Genomic DNA, 20,990 nt, shown 5'->3' with positions numbered 1-20,990 from the left:
ATTCTGTCTATGTTTCTGTATGGAACATTTGGTGATTCATCTTTAATTGAAAACGAAGCTTCTGATCAAAAAGGTTTGCTCCCTAGTACTGTATCCGGTAAAGCTTCCAATGTCCTACGTGACATTCTGAATCAGGAAAGTCTGGTCCGCTTTCTATGGTACAAAAAATACAAGGTCTAGTGATGGATGCCGTGGACAGCAAAAAAGATGGACAAGTTATCAAGGCAAAACTCAGTGAGGTGACAAAAGAACTGCAGGATCTGGAGACAAAAAGCCAAAATATTGAGGAAGAAAATATCAAACTTAAAGAAGAATTAAAGGTAGTGTACGAGACAGTGACTTACAATAGAAACTTTACAAAGGAAGAAATTCAGTATCTTGACCAGATGATTGAAAACAAAATTTTAGGTCTTCAAGAACAGCTTGATTTGTCAAAAAAGACATTGGAAAGTGACTTGAGAAAAGTCATACAGACATTGAAGATGACGGAACAGAATACAAAAGAGAAAATAAAGGCTTTAAATGAATCGCAAATGGTTTCCGCTAAAAGCCCGCAAATCGAAATGCTCCAATATCAAATGAATGCAATGAATGTAACATTACAGAAATGCAGCGTAAGCACTTTTTTTGAACGTGTGAAAAAGACAGAGTACGCTTTAGAAAACTACTCCGTCTCTGTAAATGAAACTTTACACACTGTTTGTGGGGATCTGAATGATTCCAGCTGGATCTTGTCAGAAGGTAAAATATTACATTCTATTTCAGTTAAGACAACTAAACTGAATGATAAAAAGAAGAATTGAAAAAAACCTTGAAGAAAGGAACTGTACATTAGAATAATCGTGTTACAAGCTTTCTTTAATAAATATAGATATGATTTTTCTTCGAAATCAATCATGAGATATATTTTAGACGTTTGTACACCATACAATGTGTATCATCTTCCACAATTATGTTCAAATATTTATTTGATCAATCTGTCAGTCAAGACGTTGTTTGTTCAGTGAGATTTTTCGAAATATATCTTCTCTTTCAAAATTATACGGAGGAATTGATTCATCGCACTTTTTATTTTTATTTTTAGCATACATTTATAATTTCTAATCAGAAGATTGTTTTGTTTAAAAAAATAACCATATTAATTCATCAAAACAAATGAAATAAATAGAATTAAATAGAAATAAATACAAAAAGAAACAACATGAATAAATTATAATAAAATACTATTGTTGTTCCTAGAAATAGAAAATAGAAACTTTGAAAAGTTTTTTAAAGAAAGAAAAGATAGGAAGAAAGTAAAATGAAATTATTTTGAAAACTGATTTATTCAAGAGCGGATGTAATGCGGTTATGTGAGATTGCTGACGTCTTTGAATGTCTGCAAGTGGAATTTTCATTGGCCCATTAAATTAAACTCTAGTATGCGAATATGTATGTTATTGAACCTGAATATATACTGGGAAAAACATTTAAAAATGTCATTAAGGTATGTCACTCGTCAGCGTTTTAGAAAAGTTCACGCAGAAGCTTTTACTTCAAAACTACTTATTAAAATTCAATTGTTATAACATATTTAAATTCAACAATGTAAATTTTAATATTCAACGAAAAACTGCTCAAAAATCTACAAAGAATGAAGATTTATGAGGGACTATTTCTTTTTGGAAGGATATTTGGCAGAAAATTCTGCAAATCTGCACATTTATAAAATTTAATGAAATGGAAATTTAGCCTCACATAATTTTACTCGGAGAATATTTTCCGTTTTGATATTGCTAAAAATATTAATATAGGTCTTAATTTATATTTTTAGACTAAGTTTTACACCTTCCCTCAACACACTTTTCCAAAAAATGAAAATATATTAAACAAGTCAAGATCAAATTTACACCATTTTTTGCCTGAAAATCACATATTTTGACAAATATTTCAAAATCAACATCACCGATCCCACCTTTTTCTTTCATTATTTTAAACTACTCTATACTTGTGAATCTATCTAAGCACTTAAGTCGTAAACAGTTTGATTGCCTATTTTTTATTGCCTATTAAGTTTTTAAATAACCCAAATATGTTATTTTTTAGTGCAAAAAGGTCACACAATAATTTACGCGCATTAATTTGCAAAATTTGTTTAATGATGAATATTATTCAAACTATTTACGTAAAATAATATTATGTTTATTGCCATGCTTACATCTGATAAAATATAATATGGGTTAAAGTAATTGACCAAAGAGATGAAATTTAAGTGCAAAAATGTCAATTTAGATGTACCGTAGATCAGTAGGATGCACACTGACCCCTATTTTCTTTGCGATTTTGAGTTACACTTTATGAGTACTTATCCAAAATATACTTCTCAAAAAATCCTTGATTTAACGAATTTCAGGAGTGACTTACCTTAAGTTAATAGAATTAAAGGTTAATCCAGAATTTTTATCAGGGGATGGGGGTTGTGGGGATACATGCCAGCTTATAGATAAAAGAAACCAACTCCAAAGTGGCAAGATATTACAATGTATAAGCCATTAAAGGTACTTCTACTCTAACAATGCCAAAGCAAAACAAAAAATTTATTTAAAAATGGTGAGCAATACATATAAGGTATTTGACCTTTCACTTTGCGAAGTAATTTGCATTCAGTCGTAATAATCGAAAAAAGAGTTGAAAATGTATATTCCTCTTGTTGCAGTCATATCCAAATGCTTACTGTGGGTCATTTGGCAGATGTGGATACAAGGTGAATTTGGTTTACACAATATTTATTTCGGAAAAAGGGGATAATTGCAGACAAAAATTCCTAATCAGGTTTCACCACACAATTTCAGTCAGTCCACAATTACTTGAGTATTTTCTGTATAACATTGAAGTTTATAAGTGTCCTAAACATTTATTTGTGGCAATTTTATAATATTTTGCATAGTGCTTCTGAAGGATTGCAGGGAGATTTTAAAGATTTTCCCGAGTTTAAAGGGTCGAGATGGTATATACAGAATATCCGTAGGCTCTGGGATCAAGACTGTTTACTGTGACATGACGACAGATAGGGGAGGCTGGACGGTGAGTACAACTCATAATAATAAATGAGAAAAGATAATCTACTTGTTATAAAATAAAAAATATTAAGTATTTTTATTAAGTAAAAATCATCTACTCCGTGTATTAAAAAAAAATGATTTTTAAAGAATTACTCCTATACATGACTTAGAATCCATCTGTGTTTGTCAAGATCTTTATAATGAATAATAAAGTAAACAATTCCTCAATTACTCAATCTAAAATTAGGCTTTACCAAAGAAAAAGTCAATATAATTTAATAATTTACATAATAGGGCCTCCATGTATTCATCAAATTGAGCATAATATTCTCAAGTGAACATGTGACCCGTCACCATGGGCCTCGATCTTATAGGTACATGTATTTCATATTCATAATTCATTACCAGTCTGAAATTAAACAACAGAATTCAATTAATGATGTAAATTAGGTTTGAAACAAGGGGGGGGGGGGGGGGGTAAATTTTTGGCCCATAATTGGAACTTTTTAAATCTATTTTCTCATATAGATCAACAACAAATATTATTCAAATTAGTTTAAAGCGTTTTTGATGATTTTTTCCAAAATGTACAAACTTTTTTATACTTGATTAGGCAGAAACACCTTGAAAGCTGCCATATACCATTTATACCCAATCAATTTAGTCAACCCCCACCCTTCTCCCATCAACACACACACGCGCAAACACACCCTATTTTCCTGTTTTTGGAAATAGGCCTAGATGGCAAAGTTAAGATAAAACATCTTTTGTAAATAATAATTTTAAATTTGTTCTTATACTGTAAATGTATCTGAAGACCTGCATCACATTGGGCTTGCGTCACGTACCTAACTTAAGTACTAGTTTTACCATTATCATTTTTAGATAGCACTGCACGTGCAGTACTAGGCCTAGTGTTGTGTATACACATCATTGCATGTATGTCAGTTGGAATTATTTTGTGTTTAATTGGATTATATTTCATGAAGTTGGAGCTATGGCAGTCGGTAAGTACACGTTTTGGTATAGATTTGGGTAAAATAGTCTGAAATGCAACTGGTTAGGTTAAAGTTTAAAGGATCAAAGGTCATCCGATGCTGCAATAAGACGAATTTCACATTCTAAAGAGTTATCGCCCGTTATCGACGTTACATTCAGTTACAAAATACAGAATTTTTTTCTGAGAGGGAGGGGGGACTTCCAGACCAGGATTTTCTGAGAAGCAAATAAAAGGAGAAGTTATGGTGGTGTCTGTTTTCTAGGGTGGAGGGCATCCAAAGTCTTTTTTATATTATAGTCCTGCAAATTCGGGGGGGGGGGGGGGATCTCAAGATACACTTCCAGTCCCTGTAAACAGTAATGGCAAATGATCATGTGACTCCTAAATAGTAGGAAACTTTTTCCATTTGACAATACATAATTTTGCGCTTTTTGTGTTATTATGTTATGTAAATTTAATGGTATAAAGGTTTTGAACCCCCTGGAGGTCATCCCCACTCTCCTAATGATTCTAACTGGAAATGTTCACAATATGACTGCATTAAATGAAATAAAAGTGCATCAATGATAAGATTGCTTGACATTTCATTCATCAACCTATCCTCCTAGAATTAGGAATGAAAATCATTCAAAGAGATGGACCACATTAAAGTATTTGTATATAGGCTATTAACATATTTTTTTAAAAATGTAAAACAAGCAGTAGTTTGCATACATGTCATGAATATAAACAGGGGTCTGGGATGGGGTGAAGGGAAGGATCGAGTTCCTGTCTCTTTACGTCTTAATGGTTGAAAACTCCTAAAATGAATGTTGACCTCAAATCCGACTTGTCCTCATTATTTTTCAAGTGGGGGTGTCTCCATTTGAGTGAAAAATTCCTGAGAGGGATGTTTAACAACAAACAAACAATTAAATGACATAAAAACACAATATTGATTTGCGTTAAGAAATATGCAGGGGATTTTTTCCATCATAAATCTTCTTCTCAAGAACAGCAAGGGCATTATTGTCCCCCGTTTTGGGGGAAAGGGAGGGAACATTATACACTTATTTAATGACTACGAGGTAAACAGTCAAACTGTTGTCCCGAGGTAGTGGGGGAGACCTGGGAAACTGTTGCCCAAGGCCGAAGGCCAAGGGCAACAGTTTCCCAGGTCTCCCCCACGTACTACTGAGGGACAACAGTTTGACTGTTTCACCGAGTAGTCATTGAATAAGTGTTTTATTACCTAACCTACTATATAATTAATTAAATTGGAATAAAAACACACAAACAATCAATAAAAAGTTTTCACAATTGTTTATTCACATACTTGTCTATTAATTAGCTGAATACATAATATAAAGACTAAATTAATATTTTTATTTTAAAGTAATACTTAATAAATTTATTGTTTGTGTGTTTTGTTTAAATTTAATTCATTATAGAGCAGGTAAATAGTGATGTCGTGATCATCAAAACGCTTGAATATCACAATGACGCTTTAACCAGTCAACAGTTCATTCTGTGGACCGGTCAACAGTTCACTGTTTCATGATCACGCAAAAACATAAAGTAAACCGTGAAACAGTTCAAAATGCCTAATTATAATTTAGATAGTAAGTTAGGTAATAATAAATCTTATTTGTCTGTCAGTCTGGCCATCTTTGACAGTATGTGCATCTGTCACAATAAATTTAACCTTGATCATAACTTTTGAATAATATGAGATAGGGCTTTTATATTTCACATGTACATTACCACAAAACTTTCTAAATGTACTATGATTTTTTAACCCAAGTGAGACCTTGACCTCAAAATTTTACCTACTTTCCAAAAAATAACATTTTAAATTAATCATTTTGAAAGAGAAAAGATATGGCATTTAAATTATACATGTATATTACATGTGAAAAGACTTTTCTAAATATATCATGACTTTTGACTTTCTGATCTTGACGTAGAAGTTTAACCTACTTTTCAAAAATATTATATTATATATTTATATATATATAACTTTTGATTGAAAAGAGATGGGTCTTTCATATTTGACATGTACTTTACCTGCAACAAAATATTTCGAGCATGCGATGATTTCCCCCCTTTGACCTAATTTTCATAAAGTGACATATGATAGGGATGCATATTTGATACACAATCTGCCATAAATTATGGCATCCCATTCACTTAAACACAGAAAGCAAAGGACCACAATTCTTTGAATTTGCATGTATAATCTTGATATGGAAACATCCTCATATAATGTATATTCAAGTTTTTTATGCTACGCCATGATTAGGAATACATGTATTAGTTTTTGTCATGTCCGTCCTCCACCCTTCCATCTGTCTTTCCATCGAGCTCAAAGAAATTACTTTCTAGATATTTTATCAAAGTTCATATGCTGATGCATATACTGATGTAAACTATCCAACTGTGGCAATATTTTTTATGCGCCCGGATCGATAGATCCCGGGCATATATTGTTTTTGTCCTGTCTGTTTGTCTGTTTATCTGTTTGTCTGTTTGTCTGTTGTCAACTTTAACTTTGGCCATAACTTTTGAACAATAAGAGATAGAGACTTCATATTTGGTATGCATACTCCACTATTAAAGTCCTTTCAAATGACATCAAGGTCAATGACCTTGTGACCTTGACTGTGACCTATATGCTAAAAATAGCTTTTTCCACTGTTTGTCATAACTTTTTAACCATAGGAGATAGGGACTTGATATTTGGTATGCATACTCCTCTAATAAAGCCCTTTCAGTTGACAACAAGGTCAATGATCTTGTGACCTTGACTGTGACTTATATGCTAAAAAAAGCTTTTTACACTTTTTGCCATAACTTTTGAACCATAGGAGATAGGAACCTCATATTTGGGATGCATACTCCACTGATTAAGTTCTTTCAGATGACACCATGGTCAATGACCTTGTGACCTTGACCGTGACCTAGATGCTAAAAATAGCTTTTTACACTTTTTGCCATAACTTTTTTACCATAGGAGATAGGAACTTCATATTTAGGATGCATACTCCACTGATTAAATTCTTTCAAATGACACCATGGTCAATGACCTTGACTGTGACCTATATGCTAAAAATAGCTTTTTACACTTTTGGCCATAACTTTTAAACCATAGTAGATAGGGACTTCATATTTGGGATGCATACTCCACTGATTAAGTTCTTTCAAATGACACCACGGCCAGTGACCTTGTGACCTTGACTGTGACCAATATGCTAAAAATAGATTTTTTGAACTTTGTTTCCGCCGGGCGCATAGTGTTTCACAAACACATCTTGTTTACCTTTACTTTCCTTTGACCTTTACTTAACTTTTCTTAAAATTAGTGTTTAGCTTTATTTTAGAGAAACCATAATGATTCAAGTTGTGTAATGAAACTTCACATGATGATACATACTGATGTAAGCAATTAAAGCTTTACAATGCTTCACTCTTTTTTACCTTGACATTTCCTGTGATCTTGACCTCACTGTCTTAGACTAGATCAGTTTTGAATAAACAGTTCAAGATATATTAATCAAACTTCATATGCTAATACATACTGATGAGAGCTATTATTGCATTAACTTATTTTGACCTTGAATTTTCTTTTGACCTTGACCTCACTTTTTAAAATATGTGTTTATCTAAGTTTCAAATAAACCATTAATTATATTTTTATCAAAATTCATTTGATAATAGTAAATTCACACTGATGTAAGCTTTTCAGCTAGAACAACATTTTGACCACAACCTTTCCTTTGACTTCTCTTTTCTTAAAACAAAGTGTTAAGCTCACTTTTATTAAATCATTAAAGATATTTTTATCAAACATAATAAGCTAATATGTATTAGTGAGAGCTATTCAGCTGCATCAAAAACTTCATCTTGCACATTCCTGTGACCTTGACCTCCCTCCTCTTTAATATGTATTTTGCTTAGTTTTTAAGAAATAATTTAAGACATTTTTATGTTTAACATGCACTTATACATAATTTGATGAGAATTTATTATCTATATCCAATTTATTTATATTTTAGTTTCAATTCTGAAAAAAAAAACTGTTTAAGATATTTTCATCAAACTTTATACACAAATACAAATTTTAGTTTTTAGTTTTTAGCTCACCTGAGCTGAAGGCTCAAGTGAGCTTTTCTGATCATATTTTGTCCGGCGTCCGTCTGTCTGTCTAGCTGTCTGTAAACTTTTCACATTTTCGACTTCTTCTCAAGAACCACTGGGCCATTTCAACCAAACTTGCCACAAAGCATCCTTGGGTGAAGGGGATTCAAGTTTTTTCAAATGAAGGGCCATGCCCTCATTCAAGGGGAGATAATTGGGAATTAATGAAAATTTGGTGGCATGTTTTAAAAATCTTCTTCTCAAGAACCACTATGCCAGGAAAGATGAAACTTATGGGTTAACATCCTCAGGTAGTGAATATTCAAATGTGTTCAAATCATGACCCCCGGGGGTAGGGCAGGGCCAAAATGGCCGACTAAAGTTTTATATAGAAATATATTGGAAAATTCTTTAAAAATCTTCTTCTCAAGAACCACTGTGCCAGGAAAGATGAAACTTATGGAGTAACATCCTCAGATAGTGTAGATTCAAGTTTGTTCAAATCATGACCCCCGGGGGTAGGGCAGGGCCAAAATGGCTGATCAAAGTTTTACATAGAAATATATAGGAAAATTCTTTAAAAATCTTCTTCTCAAGAATGACAAAGCCATAATTCATCAAATTTATATGGAAGCATCCTCAGGTAGTGAAGATTCAAGTTTGTTCAAATCATGACCCTGGGGGTAGGGCGGGGCCAAAAAGGCCGACCAAAGTTTTACATAGAAATTTATGGGAAAATTCTTTAAAAATCTTCTTCTCAAGAATGACAAATCCATAATTCATCATATTTATATGGAAGCATCTTCAGGTAGTGTAGATTCAAAAATTTGTACAAATCATGACCCCAGGGGGTAGGGCGGGGCCAAAATGGCCGACCAAAGTTTTACATAGAAATATATGGAAAATTCTTTGAAGAAAAGCAAATCCATGATTGATCATGGGATTACTTTTGGATTTTAACTTTTCAATTATAAACCAATTTCTACTTTTTCTTAGCTTCAGTACTCAGGTGAGCGATGTGGCCCATGGGCCTCTTGTTTAATGTACCATTAGTAATACACATCTGGCGGGACATTCATGTCCTATAGACATATTTCTAGTTTTTCAAATCATCACCTCAGGCTAGGGTCAGGCCACAATTAGGGATCAAAGTTTTATTTAGGAATAAAAGGAAACACATCTTTAAAGTTCTTCTTTTCAGGAACACCAAGAGCATGATTAATATGGAAATATTCTCAAGAGGTGTAGATTCAAGTTTGTACAAATCATGACCACCAGGGTTAGGGAGGTGCCATATTATTCCAGCCCCTTTTTGCCATCCATATGAAAATTCAAATTTTGAAACCATTTTACACATACACAAAACAAACCAATCATTTTCTAAATGATCATGGTTTAAAGCTATTGCAGCATAAGATATTAGGGAAGTTCTTGAAAGCAGGGTGATTAAACATGTCAAATATATGTAAAAAAAAAATATATATAAAAATTCTACCTCGATTTGATCCCCATCCCCCCCACCCCCCGGGCAAAATGAAAATTCCGAAACCGTCCTGCACATCGACATGACACCACCAACCATCTCTTAAAATATGATAAGGCTGCTGAGTAAAATGTAGAAGGAGTTCAGGGAAGAAGGGGCTTTTTGTATAAAAAAACGTCATTTTTTCGCGTCCCCCGGGGCAAAATCAAAATTTTACTGCACATCTACATGATCTCTCAAAAGATCCCCTTTTTGGGGCAAAATCAAAATTCCGAAACCTTACTGCACATCTACATGACACCACCAACCATCTCTCAAAAGATGATTAGGCTGCTGAGTAAAATGTAGAAGGATTCAGGGAAGAAGGGGCTTTTTGTATAAAAAACATCATTTTTCGACCCCCATTTGATCCCCTGGGGCAAAATCAAAATTCCGAAACCTTACTGCACATCTACATGACACCACCAACCATCTCTCAAAAGATGATTAGGCTGCTGAGTAAAATGTAGAAGGAGTTCAGGGAAGAAGGGGCTTTTTGTATAAAAAACATCATTTTTCGACCCCCATTTGATCCCCTGGGGCAAAATCAAAATTCCGAAACCTTACTGCACATCTACATGACACCACCAACCATCTCTCAAAAGATGATTAGGCTGCTGAGTAAAATGTAGAAGGAGTTCAGGGAAGAAGGGGCTTTTTGTATAAAAAACGTCATTTTTCGACCCCCATTTGATCCCCCGGGGCAAAATCAAAATTCCGAAACCTTACTGCACATCTACATGACACCACCAACCATCTCTCAAAAGATGATTAGGCTGCTGAGTAAAATGTAGAAGGAGTTCAGGGAAGAAGGGGCTTTTTGTATAAAAAACGTCATTTTTCGACCCCCATTTGATCCCCCGGGGCAAAATCAAAATTCCGAAACCTTACTGCACATCTACATGACACACCCAACCATCTCCCAAAGGATGATTAAGCTACTGTGAAAAATGTAGGAGGAGTTCAGGGAAGAAAAGTGTGACAGACGGACGGACGGACGGACGGACGGACATGAGTAACAACAATATACCCGAACTTTCTTTCGAAAGTGCGGGTATGGCTTAAAAAAAGATGCAAAAAGTCGTCAGCTAATTTTTGATACACCTACAAAAATTTGCTTCATAAGATACCTGTAATCATGAAGTGTGCACGAGATTCAAGATCAATCATTTCGAAGATCCTACTTTTGCCTAATATTCGACCGAGGACACGTGGTACAACATTTATTTGTGCTATACAATACTGTATTAAAAAGAATAAATAGATATCACCATTTGCAACAGATTTTAAAAAAATAAAGATATGCAGGACATAGAAATATTTATAGAGCCAAGAATTCTTTGTAATTTTCTTTTGCAAATTTAAAGAATGACTTTTAATTACATATTTTTTTCCATCAATTTTGCTATCAACCTTGTGGGTACTATGGCTAAATACCTGATTAAATCTTAAAATAATTATGGATCAAAGTATTAACTCGAGCTTGTTTACATCTTTTTCTGGACTCTCTCAAACATTTAGTGAAGCTGGAATTATTACACCTAATGGAGTGAGTATACCAAGTTTTTTGAATGTGACTTTTAACAAATACAGCATAACTGTATCATTTCAACAAGAAAAATATGCCACTATTTTGAACTATTTGGAAGAAGAACTTAATGCAATTAAAGAAGTAGGGAAGAGTGGTCAGATTTTTTCAAGTCTGTGTGTAACACTGTGACAGCAACACTCTATTCTGGCACCAGCGTCCTGCACATTCAAGGATCGTCGGCAAAGTCGTGGCTGGACAAATTTCTTCATGACATCAAAAACTATAACAGCATTAGTAGTATGTTGGGACAATATTATTCCCCAAATGTCATCAACGCCTGTGAAAAATGATTCTAGATCTCTTCTGACAGCCAGTACTGACAATTTTCAAAATTGTACACAGTGTGCAGGTACAATACAAGCCCTACAATCGGCTGTCCGTGAGTTAGCACATGAAATAAAGGAATTAAAAGAGAAACTCAGATGCAAAAAACAACCCCACTTTGTTGGACAAAAACACACAGACACTTTTTAAGGTAGTGAAAAACAAGGAAACTGATGTGCAGGCTTTGAACTCTTTACCACAAAATTCTGCATCTCGACACACACAGTGTGATTTTACGGCCAAGGAAGCAATATATACATCAGATTTGGGTACAAACACGGAACCATGTATCAACCCCACACCTGCAAGTACACCTGCAAGATCCTTTAAACAAAAGAAAACTTCTGGTGAGGCCAAACTTATTATAGGCAGCTCTTTCTTACAAAGGGTGAGAACAAGGGGACTACAACAAGGTGTCCATGTGAGAACCAACAGAGGGGCCAAGCTTTCCGGAATGAAGTCAAAATTACATCAAACCGCTGTTGAAGATTACTCTCACATAATTGTCCACGCCGGGGAAAAATGATGCCTCATCTCCTAGACATATATAGATGCTGTTGAACATGACGCCGTAGAAATCATCAAAAACATCAAGGATCGGTCGCCAACTACCAAAGTCTATTTCTCAGAAGTTTTACCGAGACGGGACATAGATGTTTCATATGTGAATAACACGCTAAAATACGTTTGTGACGAGTATGGAGGTTTGTTCATTTCCAATAAGAGTGTATTCAAAGAGGTCAACAATGCAATATTGGAAAGATGGGATACACCTTTCCATTAAGGGAACTTCAGCACCGCTTAAACAGATCAACAACGAAGTTCCGATTTTACGTGGCGAGGGAGCACAAAGGGACAACGGAAATTCCATCTTTAGCCAGTCTGTAACGTGTTACTTCTGTGGTGAACATGGACATACCTCATCCCACTGCAGGCACGGCCGAAAACTAGATTGCTGGAACTGCGGAGAAACTAGGCCACAAGACCAAATTCTGTGTGTATTAGGTATTAGGCAAGGAATGTAGAGCCGTTCACGACAATATAAATCTACACTAAATTCAAATAGATATTCTATTCTAGGCACTGTATGTACTGAATGTAACGATTTTCAATGTTCTTGTTTAAATCAAACTAACAACTTTGTTTATAATACCTCTGTTAAATCTTAATTGCCTAGAAAACCATATATTAAGAATAAGACTCTCTTGGACAAAGTAAGAACTTCTCTCAATGATGAAAGCTCAATTATAGAATCTACTAACATTACTCCTCTTATGATAAACTCATTCAAATCTGTTTCACAAACAAAAAATCAAGTTCTTAAAACCAATAACGAAATTCATACTTCACAAATGCCAAAAGATTCAGGATTTGGATTGATTAAGAAAGGTTTACGTTTCGGAAATTTAAATATTTGTCATATTATTCCTAAAATGGATGAAATTGAACTGTTGCTTCAAAATCGGCAATCTTTAGATATATTAGGATTTTGTGAAACTTTTTTTAGTGAGCAAGTAGGAAATTCAGAACTGTTTATTGATGGGTTTGTTTTTGAAAGAAAGGATCTACATTAAAGGCAGGTGGTGGAATTCTTATTTATATTGCTAGTGATATAACATATAAACGTAGAACTGATTTTGAGATCAGTAATATTGAGACAATCTGGCTAGAGATAAATCTGAAAAATTCAAAACCTATATTTCATTGCTCTGCTTATCGTTCACCATCTGCCCCCTCCTGCTGGGCGGAGGATCTAGCAAGGGAGGTGAACCGTGCCTCCTGCTGTGACGATACTGATATAATTTTATCAGGTGATTTCATTATTGATCTAATGAAAGACCACCCACAATACTGGACATCTGCTTTAGAGAAGTTTGGACTTTCACAAATAGTTACTGTTCCTACTAGAATAACAAGTACATCAAGTACCTTAATTGATCATTTTTATACAACGAAACCAGAAAACATATCGAAACAAATGTGCCCCCTATTGCTATATCTAACCACTACCCCGTATGTTTGACACGGAAAACTAACTGTATACAGCGTAGAGGAAAACATACCGAAATCCAATATCGTGATTTTAAACAATTCAATGAAAATAAGTTTCTAAGAGATTTAGAAAATGCTAATTTTAACTCTCTTCTCGAACTAAAAGACACAAACGAGATCATGAATAAATTTTATGAATTATTTAATGATATTCTTAACAAGTATGCCAAAGTAAAAACTAAAAGAGTAAGACTGAAATTCGACCTAAATGGCTTACACAGGAAATAAATGATGCTGAAAAATTACGTGATACATACCATCTACAAAGAAATTACGAAAATTACCAAAAGAAATGTAAATGGAGAAATAAAGTCACACAATTAATAGATCAAGCCAAATCAAAGTATTACAAATCAGCAATTGAATAAAGTTCAAGTCCTAAAGAGATGTGAAGTTTTTAAACCATTTGGCATCTGAGTCAAAAAATTTCACACCTACCCGTATAACACAAAATGGTTCGGATTTCGAAGATTTACAGGATATTGTTGATATTTTTAACAAACACTTTACTGAAATATCATGTAAGTTATTAGCAGATATGTCAGTACAAAGTTTTGATTCAGAATTATTAAATAAATATACAGAAACTAAACTAGGGAAAGAAAATTTTTTGAGTATAAATCATATAAGTGAGTTGGAGTATTTAAAATATGTTGAATACACTTGATGTAAACAAGTCAGCAGGTATAGACTTGATTGGACCTCGTCTTCTAAAGCTTTCGGCAAATGTTATATGCAAATCTATTACACATATTATAAATACTAGCATCACTAATGGAGTATTTCCATCCCGTTTAAAACAAGGAATGTTATCTCAATTTTCAAAAATGTCGACCATGCAGATCCAGGGAACTACAGACCAATATCCATTCTTCCAACATTATCAAAAATTAGTTGAAAAACACATAGCCAATCAGATACGTAACTTTACCTGTAGTTTTGATCTCTTACTTAAATCAAAATCTGGATTTCGATAATTTCAATCATGTCAAACGACTCTAACAAAACTTACAGATAATTGGCTTCAAGCTATAGACCAAGGAAATTTAGTAGGCATAACTTTCATCGATTTTAGCAAGGCATTTGATTTGGTTAATCATGATATCCTTATAAATAAACTTCAATCATATCACTTTGATCAAATGGCTATAAAATGGTTTCAATCTTATTTAACGTCAAGGTCTCAGTGTGTAAAAATAGGTACATACTCCTCTGATTTTCTGCCCGTCACAGCAGGAGTGCCCCAAGTATCTATCTTAGGTCCCCTATTATTTTTATTGTATATAAATGATCTCCCTTTACATGTAAATAGAACAGATATTGATATGTTTGCTGATGATGCAACCTCACATACATATCATAAAAATATAGAAGGTATTGAAATTGCCTTAAACTTTGATTTGTGTGAGATAGAAAATTGGTGTTCCAAAAATCAAATGGTGTTAAATTAACAGACAAAATGTATGCTCATGGGAACTCAACAAAGAAAATCAAGAATAAATTCTACTGAACTAAATTTATATGCTTCTAACAAATTAATTGGAAAATGTTGAATCTGAAAAGCTTTGGGACATCTGACCATTCATTGCGCTATGATTTATCATATTGACTGAGTTTGTAAATCTTGACTTATAAATTGTATACTTTACGCAGAATTAAAAAATTTTTTCCCTTACACACGAGAAACTATTTTATAATGCATACATTCTGCCTTCTTTGAATTATTGTCTTACTATATGGGGTAATGCGCCAGATGGCATAGATAGAGTTTTTAAATTGCAAAAAAGGGCAGCCCGGATTATTTTAGATGTGGCTTTTGATGCCCCTTCACTATCATTATTTGAAAAACTTGGATGGCTAACCATATAAGAGTTAAATGATTTTCATAAATATATATTACTATACAAAACACTTCATGGTATGGCACCAACTTATTTAAGAGATTCCTTTGAATTTATTTCTTCTAATAGTTATGTTCTTAGATCTGAAAACAAACTATGACTTTTATCTACCGAAATATCGAACAAATCAATTTAAGAATTCTTTTCATTATTCCGGTGAACATTTATGGAACAAATTACCTTTGCATATCCTTTTTTCACCAACTGTATAAACTTTTCGTAAAAATGTAGAAAAATTCATTATAATAACATGTCGCAACTAAAAGTTATACAATTCCATGTTCTTGAATCGAACTGTATATGTCCTTATATTTTCCCGTCTTGTTGTATTATTTACTGTACACCGTTTTTATGATTGTATTATTGTGAATGTGTTTAGAGGGCCCCGAGGAAGACTAATGCATTGCACTAATGGGTTACCGTCTTTAAGGTAGTCTGATCCTAAGGTTTATAAAATTAGCAGTTAAGTAACTAAAAGTACTTATAAAAGTATCTCTGAATCCACAAAGTTATGTAAATTTATCCACAGTATTTCTTTAAAGTAAAAGATTAAAGTTAATCATATTATATAGGGAAAATTGTCAAATCTTCAATATTTTTGCAAAAAAAGCGAATTGGAATATCAGCAATAGATTTTTTTTCTATTTGCAAATTGATCAAGAAATATATTTTAGGTTAGAAAACGATAGCTATCCAGGCATTCAGAGAAATTGTCATTATTTTTGTATTGATTTGGTATTTTTAGTCTTCTCTCCGTCATGTATTCTGGAATTCTGTGTAGTTGAAAAGGCTTTTGCTATCATTGCAAAACACCACAAATCACTTCTCATTTCATATCATGCTAATAAGCATTGGTATCTAGAGTTGGATTAAGGAAAATCTTACTTCTCTAAACTGTATTATTTTTTCTCCTTTTATAGGATTACGATTTTCAACTTTCGTAATATCTTTTAAGACTTCCAAAGACCTTGAACCTTATAAAGATGAATAAAATGAAAATTGTTGCAAATTCATTTTCAAGCTTCATTTTGATGCATTTCAAATTAAATATTAATTTTTGGAGTTATCCTTCCTGGCTGAGGATCGGATATCCTTAAATAAAGTATTATTATTATTATTATTATTATTATTACAATAAGAAAATAATCAAAATGTGTTTCAAGAAAAAGTAGGAGAATGGATCATAGAATTTTATAAACAAAGAACGTAATTAAAAATAATTTCAAATCTAAGAAAAAAATTCCTTTCGACGTGTAGGATGAATATTAAAACAATAAACCATGTGACACAGATTATTTTACCTGGTGAGGGTAGAACTTTACCATAGGTTCAGAGTATTTACACAGATACAGTTTTTAAATATCTTTCAAAACCAAAAATACCCAAAATAATTATTTTTAGATGTATTGCCCAATCAGAAAAACAACATAAATAATTATAAGTCTAAGAAACAGGATATTAAAGATTTGATAATGCAGAACTTATAAAAAGGGGAAGGGGCTTTATGGTCTACTTTATATATAGTTACAGTCGCTATTATAGTTGACGTTATCTGCTTGTAAACCCGACGCACCTTCTTCATAAAAACACATCCAAAATTATAATCTTTTCACAATAAGCCAATGAATAATAGTCTTTTCTTGGACCCCAGAACAACTTTTTAGGACAATTTAAATTACATTAAATTAAAGAAAAGTCAAGTGTCCTCTCCACATGCAATTAAATTGGAATCAGTATAAATTCAACCGCAAAAAACATAAGCAAGCCTCTCTGTGACCTCTATCATTTAGTTGTCAAAAAGATAGTCGCCAGTGCAAATATTATTCGCCAGGTAAATTTTTCTAGACACCAAATGTTAAAACATATTATAGAGACATGTCCATTGCTAAGTTTTAGTACTCTATTCTGCTCTTTATTTTAAAAAAAATGAAAATGTTTCTAGTTCAGCAATTTGACGATCACCAAATCAACTTAATATGGTGTCCAATTTGGCGACTTAATTAAAATTTTAGGCGCCATAGCTACTTCGCCAGTAGAGCCCTGATATGTTAAGTCGAATTCTTCTGATTCTTCTGTAATAAAACGTCGTCCGCGTGGCGCAGTGGTTAGAACGTCTGCTCTGTATGAAGAGTCGCGAAGTCAAGAGTCAATCCTTACGTCACGGGTTCGAATCCTGATCCGGGGCGTGGAGACCGGTCCTTCGGATGACCGAAGTCCCGTGTCTCAATAGGTGCTAGCACAAAAACGATCTTTCCTGCTCAATGACCTTGAGTGCCGACATAAGACAAATTTTGCAGCTCTCCAAAGGCAAGTGGTGGCGTCTCCAAATGAGTGGAAAATTTTTGAGAGGGACGTTAAACAATATACAATCAATCAATCAAACCAATAAATCAATTAATATGTAATAAAACAGACACATACAATTAACTGCTGATCAGTTATACAGAGCATTAATCCCCATACATTTGTCTTGTGCCAAACATTCAAGTTTCAACGAGTTTCATCATTTAATCCAGTACTATTTATCAACCCAGCAAGCAACAACTATGCTAGTAACAAGTATAAATATTCAATGATGCAGACAGTGAATATTTAAACTTATCAATTTATCAACTGAAAATCAATTATACTTCTCATTTCATATCATGCTAATAAGCATTGGTATCTAAGACTGGATTAAGGAAAATCTTACTTCTCTAAACTGTATTATTTTTTCTCCTTTTATAGGGTACAAATATCAACTTTCGTAATATCTTTTCTAAGACTTCCAAAGACCTTGAACCTTATAAAGATGAATAAAATGAAAATTGTTGCATGAAAAAAATTCATTTTCAAGCTTCATTTTGATGCATTTTAAATTAAATATGAATTTTTGGAGTTATCCTTCCTGGCTGAGGATCGGATATCCTTAAATAAAGTATTATTATTATTATTATTATTATTATTATTACAATAAGAAAATAATCAAAATGTTTTTCAAGAAAAAGTAGGAGAATGGATCATAGAATTTTATAAACAAAGAACGTAATTAAAAATAATTTCAAATCTAAGAAAAAAATTCCTTTCGACGTGTAGGATGAATATTAAAACAATAAACCATGTGACACAGATTATTTTACCTGGTGAGGGTAGAACTTTACCATAGGTTCAGAGTATTTACACAGATACAGTTTTTAAATATCTTTCAAAACCAAAAATACCCAAAATAATTATTTTTAGATGTATTGCCCAATCAGAAAAACAACATAAATAATTATAAGTCTAAGAAACAGGATATTAAAGATTTGATAATGCAGAACTTATAAAAAGGGGAAGGGGCTTTATGGTCTACTTTATATATAGTTACAGTCGCTATTATAGTTGACGTTATCTGCTTGTAAACCCGACGCACCTTCTTCATAAAAACACTTCCAAAATTATAATCTTTTCACAATAAGCCAATGAATAATAGTCTTTTCTTGGACCCCCAGAACAACTTTTTAGGACAATTTAAATTACATTAAATTAAAGAAAAGTCAAGTGTCCTCTCCACATGCAATTAAATTGGAATCAGTATAAATTCAACCGCAAAAAACATAAGCAAGCCTCTCTGTGACCTCTATCATTTAGTTGTCAAAAAGATAGTCGCCAGTGCAAATATTATTCGCCAGGTAAATTTTTCTTAGACACCAAATGTTAAAACATATTATAGAGACATGTCCATTGCTAAGTTTTAGTACTCTATTCTGCTCTTTATTTTAAAAAAAATGAAAATGTTTCTAGTTCAGCAATTTGACGATCACCAAATCAACTTAATATGGTGGCCAATTTGGCGACTTAATTAAAATTTTAGGCGCCATAGCTATTTCGCCAGTAGAGCTCTGATATGTTAAGTCGAATTCTTCTGATTCTTCTGTAATAAAACGTCGTCCGCGTGGCGCAGTGGTTAGAACGTCTGCTCTGTATGTAGAGTCGCGAAGTCAAGAGTCAATCCTTACGTCACGGGTTCGAATCCTACTGTGGGGCGTGGAGACCGGTCTTCGGATGACCGAAGTCCCGTTTTCGCAATAGGTGCTAGCACAAAAACGATCTTTCCTGCTCAATGACCTTGAGTGCCGAACATAAGACAAATTTTGCAGCTCTCCAAAGGCAAGTGGTGGCGTCTCCAAATGAGTGGAAAATTTTTAGAGGGACCTTAAACAATATATAATCAATCAATCAAACCAATAAATCAATTAATATGTAATAAAACAGACACATACAATTAACTGCTGATCAGTTATACAGAGCATTAATCCCCATACATTTGTATTGTGCCAAACATTCAAGTTTCAACGAGTTTCATCATTTAATCCAGTACTACTTATCAACCCAGCAAGCAACAACTATGCTAGTAACAAGTATAAATATTCAATGATGCAGACAGTGATTATTTAAACTTATCAATTTATCAACTGAAAAGCAATTATACTTCTCATTTCATATCATGCTAATAAGCATTGGTATCTAAGACTGGATTAAGGAAAATCTTATTTCTCTAAAACTGTATTAATTTTTTCTCCTTTTATAGGGTACAAAATCAACTTTTGCTAAACCTTTTCTAAGACTTCCAAAGACCTTGAACCTTATAAAGATGAATAAAATGAAAATTGTTGCATGAAAAAAATTCATTTTCAAGCTTCATTTTGATGCATTTCAAATTAAATATTAATTTTTGGAGTTATCCTTCCTGGCTGAGGATCGGATATCCTTAAATAAAGTATTATTATTATTATTATTATTATTATTATTACAATAAGAAAATAATCAAAATGTTTTTCAAGAAAAAGTAGGAGAATGGATCATAGAATTTTATAAACAAAGAACGTAATTAAAAATAATTTCAAATCTAAGAAAAAAATTCCTTTCGACGTGTAGGATGAATATTAAAACAATAAACCATGTGACACAGATTATTTTACCTGGTGAGGGTAGAACTTTACCATAGGTTCAAGTATTTACACAGATACAGTTTTTAAATATCTTTCAAAACCAAAAATACCCCAAAAAAATTATTTTTAGATGTATTGCCCAATCAGAAAAACAACATAAATAATTATAAGTCTAAGAAACAGGATATTAAAGATTTGATAATGCAGAACTTATAAAAAGGGGAAGGGGCTTTATGGTCTACTTTATATATAGTTACAGTCGCTATTATAGTTGACGTTATCTGCTTGTAAACCCGACGCACCTTCTTCATAAAAACACTTCCAAAATTATAATCTTTTCACAATAAGCCAATGAATAATAGTCTTTTCTTGGACCCCCAGAACAACTTTTTAGGACAATTTAAATTCATTAAATTAAAGAAAAGTCAAGTGTCCTCTCCACATGCAATTAAATTGGAATAGTATAAATTCAACCGCAAAAAACATAAGCAAGCCTCTCTGTGACCTCTATCATTTAGTTGTCAAAAAGATAG

General features: G+C 33.0%; 1 protein-coding gene across 1 annotated transcript; it reads left to right on the top strand.

Moving 5' to 3' along the window:
* Positions 1 to 182: 182 nt before the first annotated feature.
* LOC134262954 (angiopoietin-2-like) lies at positions 183 to 13,510 on the top strand (the record flags this gene model as incomplete). Its single annotated transcript, XM_062745273.1, has 3 exons — positions 183 to 741; positions 2,927 to 3,063; positions 13,153 to 13,510. Coding segments are annotated over exons 1-3 (1,054 nt in total), but the record flags the coding sequence as incomplete, so codon positions are not given.
* Between the last annotated feature and the right edge of the window lie 7,480 nt (positions 13,511 to 20,990).

The sequence above is a fragment of the Saccostrea cucullata genome, unplaced genomic scaffold (genome assembly GCF_032062105.1).
Source record: "Saccostrea cucullata isolate Sc308-1 unplaced genomic scaffold, CSIRO_AGI_Scuc_v1 ctg10939, whole genome shotgun sequence".
Classification (NCBI taxonomy): Eukaryota; Metazoa; Mollusca; class Bivalvia; order Ostreida; family Ostreidae; genus Saccostrea; species Saccostrea cuccullata.
This window is presented reverse-complemented; position numbering and strand designations above follow the sequence as displayed.